The 6740-nt window shown below is 39.4% G+C and overlaps 1 protein-coding gene across 1 annotated transcript; it reads left to right on the top strand.

Moving 5' to 3' along the window:
- The first annotated feature begins 1378 nt into the window (after positions 1-1378).
- On the top strand, positions 1379-3655 carry LOC149206009 (uncharacterized). The gene is made up of 2 exons (XM_089397565.1): positions 1379-3420; positions 3532-3655. Exons 1-2 carry the CDS (start codon positions 1379-1381, stop codon positions 3653-3655), a joined length of 2166 nt encoding a protein of 721 aa, XP_089253691.1.
- The last annotated feature ends 3085 nt before the right edge of the window (positions 3656-6740 follow it).

The following is a 6740-nucleotide window of genomic DNA, read 5'->3' as shown; positions in this document are numbered from 1 at the left end:
TTTTTTCTTGACCACCCTAAGCTCCCATAACCTGATTGATGTAAACCTAATCAAACTAAAGCCTACCTGGAGGAATAGAAGAGCAGGGGATGAAAGAATTGCAAAGAGACTGGACCGGTTCCTGTTGTGCGAAGATTTGGCATCCAGAATTCCTATGTTCAGGCAATGGGTGGGCGAGGGAGGGAACTCAGATCATTTCCCTGTTCTTATGGAGCTCTCCAAACCTCCCCATAAACCAGCGGCCCCCTTTAAATTTAACGCGTCATGGCTGCAAGAGGAATCCTTCAATAGGCTCTTCAGGGAAACTTGGAGACACCCAAATAGAAACTTAAGGGAAAGCAAAGGCTTCCTTTTCATGGAAAACTTAAAGAGCCTGAAAAAAGCTACCATGGAATGGGCAAAATTAAGGAAACAAAAGCAGAATGAGGAAATCACCAAAATTGATGCAGAGCTCCAGGAACTGGAAGACGCTGAGATGGATGGATATGAAACACAGGAGTCCAAAGAAAGGATTCTGCTGCTTGAAAATCACAGGAACCAAATCTTGCTGGATAGAGAAGAGGAATGGAGGCTAAAGAGCAGGGCGATCTAGCTAAAAGTTGGGGATGAAAACACGAAATTTTTCCATAACTATGCAAGAGGGAGGAAGAATGCGAACACGATTTGGAAGCTAAAGGATGATGAGGGCAGAGAGGCCAACTCTTTTGAGTCTTTATCCAAATTGGGAAGGAATCACTTTCAGAATCTGTTTATTGACCAAGGAGGGACAACATTAGCAGAAGTGATCAGAACTGCTCAATGTTTTCCCAGGTATGTAGAGGAGGAGGAAGCAGAGGACCTAATCAGAGAAGTTTCCAAGGAGGAGGTGGAAGGCATTATAAAATCAATGGCCAAAGATAAGAGCCCTGGCCCGGACGAGTGGACCATAGAACTCTTCCAACATTTCTTTGAATAGATCAGAGCAGAACTATCTGAGGTAGTGGAAGAATCGAGGAGGAAAGGTGAGATTTATTCCCCCTTCAATTCCACATTCATAGCCCTTATTCCTAAAAAGGAGGATCAAGAATCCTTTAAAGATTTCAGGCCTATCTCATTGTGCAACTGTATATACAAAATTATTGCAAAATTGATAGCTGTCCGGATAAAACCGATTCTGTAAAAATGCATTTCAAATGAACAGTTTGGGTTCCTAGATGGTTGACAAATTCATGAAGCCATTGGAGTGGCGCAGGAGACAATACACAGTATCAGACAAACAAACAAGAAAGGAGCTGTGATTAAAATTGATTTGTCAAAAGCCTATGATAGGATCAGCTGGACATATCTGAGGATGTTGTTAACTCATCTAGGATTTAAGCTGGACTTCATCAACTGGGTAATGGGATGCATCACTAGTGTCAGTTTTGCAGTTTTAATCAATGGGGCCGCATCCTCCTTTTTTAAAGGACAAAGGGGCCTAAGACAGGGATGCCCCTTGTCGCCTCTGCTCTTTCTTCTAGTGGCTGAGGGTCTAAGTCAACTGATTCTGGAAGCCAGAAGAGCAGGTTTGGTAAAAGGTTTGGAAGTTGCTGTAAACATGTTCATTTCTCACCTTCTATTTGTAGACGATATCTTATTATTTACAAATGGGAGTTTGAATGAAATTAAAGAACTTAAAAACATTCTTGATTTGTTCATGAAAGCCACAGGGATGCAAGTAAATCTTAGGAAATCTCAGCTCATTATGGAAGGTTTCAATAGACATGAGAAAAGCCTGATCACCTCTATTTTTCCATTTGATGTAAACAACATGGAAAATCCTTTTAAGTATTTGGGTTTCTGGCTGAAGCCAAATGCGTACAAAAAACAAGATTGGAACTGGCTGGTGGCAAAAATCGAAGCAAAAATCACACATTGGAGTTTCAAGTGGCTATCTAGAGCTGGTAGATTGACTCTAGTAAAATCTGTTCTGCAAGCCATGCCGGTTTTCTGGGCAGCCTTGACCTGGGTTCCTAAAGGGATTCTAAACAAGATCAGAAGAATATGCAGCAGATTCCTGTGGTCTGGCTCAAAGGAGGACTCAGTCCTCCCCTGGGTTGCATGGGAGAAAGTGGCAAGGCCAAAAGAATGGGGAGGATGGGGAATTAAAAATCTGTATGACTTTAGTCTATCATTGGCAGCAAAATCTGGGTGGAATCTCATCAACTCAGAAAACCTGTGGACAAGAGTGGTAAAGCGGAAATATGTAGATCCTGTTCCACTGGAAGAATGGATCAGAAACCCAAATAAGAAAGGAAGGAATGTTTCGGTGGTATGGAAAGCTACTACAGAGGCATTTAAAATTATTGAACAAGGATTGGCTTGGCAGGTTGGAAATGGAGAAAATTTGAGAATAGGGAAAGATCCGTGGGTTGGCTGTAATGGACAGTTTGCTCTCTCCCCAGGATTGATCAGACATCTGGAATCAAAGGACATTCTCTATCTGAATCAGGTTGAGAAGATCGGCCAGTCCACAATCTGGGGGCAAGCATGGAAATCTGGTGAAGAATTAGATCTCAGACCCTACTGGTGGAACGAGTGGAAGGCTTTCATTCAGGAACTAATCAGATCAAATGTAAGACTGAAAGACAGCCCGGACCGATTGGTATGGGCTCATGCGGAAACTGGGGCTTACTCTCCAAAGTTCGGGTATAAATTTTTAATGACAAAAAAAGGATGGGAAGAACCGGAATGGTGGGCCAAACAGTTATGGAAACTTAAATGCCCCAAAAAAGCCAGGCTTTTCTTCTTGTGTACTCTAAAAAGGAAAATTCCATCATGGGATATTCTCCAGTCCAGATTCAAGCAAGGCCCGGGGAGATGTCCCTTATGTAAAGCTGACTCGGAGACGATCAATCACCTGTTCTTAAAATGTCCTTTTGCCAAAAGAATATGGGGAGAGGTTCAAAACCTCTTACAAAAGCAGTTGAGCTGGAATGGAGATAATATATCCGTGGCCTCGGAAAAGTGGTGGAGGCAGTATACAGAAGGAAATTTACGGAATCTTCCCCCCATCATTTGCTGGGGCATTTGGATAGCAAGGAACAGGTGTATTTTTACAGACAAAGAAACCCCGGCTGAAATTATTGCTCTCCAATGCACTGCTATCCTATCCAATATCCCAGATTCAGAGGAGGCAAGGAATCCTAAAAAGAGCAGAGAAGAACAAATCAAAGCAGGGACCCCATGGGCTTATTTCGATGGGGCCTCTCAGACCAACTCAGCAGGAGCAGGGATAATTATACACCTAAATGAAAATCATTCTTTAAAAGCTTCAGTGGGCCTAGGCAGCAGAACAAACAATTTTGCTGAACTCTCCGCTTTAAAACTTCTTCTTTGTTGGCTTATTCACAGGAACATCTTCACAGTTCAGATCTTTGGGGACTCCTTAAATGTTGTAAAGTGGGTTAATGGTCAAAGTAGATGCCAAAATTACATGTTGAGACCTCTATTAGAAGAAATCTTGAATTTAAAGCGTTCTTTTAATGATTTTTCAATTGGCCATATTTACAGGGACCGAAATGAAACAATAGACAGGCTTTCTAAAGATGGTTTGCAGCAAACTATGGGCAGTTGGAAAATAGCTGAACAAGATCATGATCAGATCCGTGTGTCGGATCAACCTCCCTATGTTTAGTCTCTTATGTTATCTTTATGTTTGTTTTTACATTTGCTATACAAAAACTGATGTAACCGGATGTATGTACAGTCTGTCTTTTGGCGAACTGTTGGCTCTTTTTTCTTTTTTCCACGGTATCTAACTTCCATATGTGGGTTGTTTTCCTCATCGAGGAGACCCAGGAGTAGATACGCGATCTGGAACTTTGTCATTTTTGGTTTATATGGGATGATTGTAGAAAGTAACTGGAATGGGTGCTGAATCTTTTGACCCAGATGTCCAGAGTCTCTTCCTACCTAGTTTTTGTACAGAGAAGGTAGACTCTTCTCTGGAACAGCTGTAGGACTTGCTCATACAGCAAACTGAATGCATTTGCATATACTTGTAACTTTTTATCGATTATATAAAAAGTTCTATTTTTTCTTTGGAAAAAAAATTGCATTTAAAGAATACAATAAAATTTATATTTATTATATGTATATATCTTTTATTAATTAAGATTTTCTATTGCTTCAAAGTTGTTGTCATATAAAATTTATAGCTTTTCCTACTCACCATAGCAATTTGTCATAAGGGAAACTAGACCTATGATAATGAGGGTTGCTAACTTGTTTTCAATCCATCAAAATTCTCAAGCTTTTCTACTTCTAAGTAATTGTCTCAAAATAGTATCAAAATTCATGATATCACCAAATATACTTGGCCATACATTTAACTATAACAGAAATTAAATTTCTGAAATGAAAACATGAGCTAGGATGACTAGATGAGCATCATTTGTCAGAAGATGTTACTTAGGCTAGATCCTAAGCACTTGGGCCTGCTAGAGGTTTGAGGCCACGTTGAAGGTGACCTTTTACATGTACCAAGCGGGCATCGAAGCTAACCAAGTAGGAGTGTGTTAGACTCTTTATATTTCATTGAGGTATGCAATGATTTCATTGCAATCCTCGTATTTTCTTTGAGCACTCGACCCATGAGCATCTTCATTTTTCAATGGAGTGTGATGGAATTAAGGTATTGGTTTCTACGTCCCCTGGTGTGGCCAAGGTCCAGAACCCACAAGTAACTTTAACTTGAGTCTCAAAGTCGAAATAGGCCTAGTGATTAACGGTGGTTAAAGCTTCCAACAATTGGGTTTCCACCTAGATTTCGGGTGGAATAACAGAATGAAAGATGCCAGCAGCCTACTAAGCTTCTGTATGAGCATGGGGTCTGCTCAAAGATACACGACCTCCAGATCCCCAACGAGAGTTCATATGTTGGCGAGGCATAACATTTAGAAGAAGACATGGAAAGACGTTGGAGAACCCCCAAATAAATCATAGACCATTGAACCATGCCCAACTAAACTAAGACAGAGCCGTGAGGAGATTTATGCCCTATGTCTAGGCTTATTGAGGGATGGGGTGAGGCATAAGTGACGGAGGGGGCAAGTCTAGGGGTTAGCTTCAAGTGGGGAAAAAACCAAATCAACCAAAACATAATTCCACCATGCACAGAAAACCAAGTTGGGAAAACTTGCAAAGATTGTACACAGGATGAGTTACCTATGTGTTGATGGCCCAACGGGATCCAAAGTGTTACCGTCAATGTGCCCTACTCCTCTAGATGCCATAAATTTCTAGATTGGAAATCCTTGCGACCTATCCCTTGCTCCAAACTTGAAACTTTGTCAAAAGATGAGTGTGGTGAGGTTCCAAGCTAGGGGGCTTGTGGCTTCATAAACTAGTGAGCCATAAAAGATAATGTCATGATGGAAACATCCCACTTGCGGCTCAAATTCACCTCTTATGCAACAAAAAAAATAGAACAGTGACATGTAAGGCAAGAGTGTCTGGTGGAAATGAAGAATGGAAATGCCATCTTAATGCGTTGTAATTTAATTTTTTTGACATGTGCAAGTGCATGGGGTGTGATGGCCACGCCATCCCCCTCTTTAATGAAACAAGAGGTGGTAGAATGTTGAGCTTCCATTGTCTTTTGGATCTTTCCCATACCTCGATCACAGATATATTTATTATATTTATTTACATTTGATAAGTGTGATATCTTTTATAATATAAATTTATGCCATAGTCTATCTTTATATGTTTGGAGATTTTATGATAATATTTTATTGTTGAATTGGCTCATAATACGAGAGGTATATGTTGAAATCACAAGTTTTAGTTGTGATTAAATCTCTACAATTTGAGTGCATCATGGGTTTTCCAAAGTGTGGAATCCATATATATAATCAAAAACACATTTTAAACAACAACAAGATTCCATCAAAACTTGTTTTACCAAATTGTCACCAAATACTCCAAAACTTATAATAATTAGAAAACACCTATATTTATTATCTACTTCAAACTTAAATTCAAATAAACAAAAACCAACACATTTATATTTTAATTTAAATTTAAGAAAGCACTTAAAAGAAGAGGCATAGTTATATTTTTAAACATTCATACTAAAAGACAAGAAAGAAAAAAGATTCAAGAAGCTACATGGAGATTAAAAAGTAGGGCTATATGGATCAGAGAGGGGGACATAAATACAAAATTCTTTCACTGATTTGAATGCCACAGAAAGAATATAAACGCCATATGGCACATCAAGGGGGCTGATGGGAAATATGTTTACTCCAATGAAGAGATCTAGAGAGAAGTGGTATGGTTCTTTCAAATCCATTTCAAAGCTAGGGGAGAGGTAAATATTGAGGATCTACTTTGGGGTGTGAAGGAATATCCTTTGATGTTCAATGATGAAACAAGTGCAACACTTTTCTGACCGGTTTATATTAATGAAATACTTTCGGTGTTGAAATCATTTGCCAAGGATAAATGTCCAAGCACAAATGGTTGGATAGTGGAGATATTTCTACATTTCTATAACCTTATGGGACATGATCTGTTGGAGATGGTAGAGGAATATTGGATGATGGGGCACATTTTGGGTTATATAAACTCAACTTTCATCGCACTCATCCTAAAAGTATCAAATTTATTCTCCTTCATGGATTTTAGACCGATTTCTCTAGACAATATTATTTACAAACTTATTTCAAAGATTATCGCACAACAAATCAAGGGGATATTATCGACTCACATATCCA

This window comes from Pinus tabuliformis, chromosome 1_2, assembly GCF_031772625.1.
Source record: "Pinus tabuliformis cultivar Carrire ecotype Pingquan chromosome 1_2, CPIR1, whole genome shotgun sequence".
Taxonomy (NCBI): Eukaryota; Viridiplantae; Streptophyta; class Pinopsida; order Pinales; family Pinaceae; genus Pinus; species Pinus tabuliformis.
This window is presented reverse-complemented; position numbering and strand designations above follow the sequence as displayed.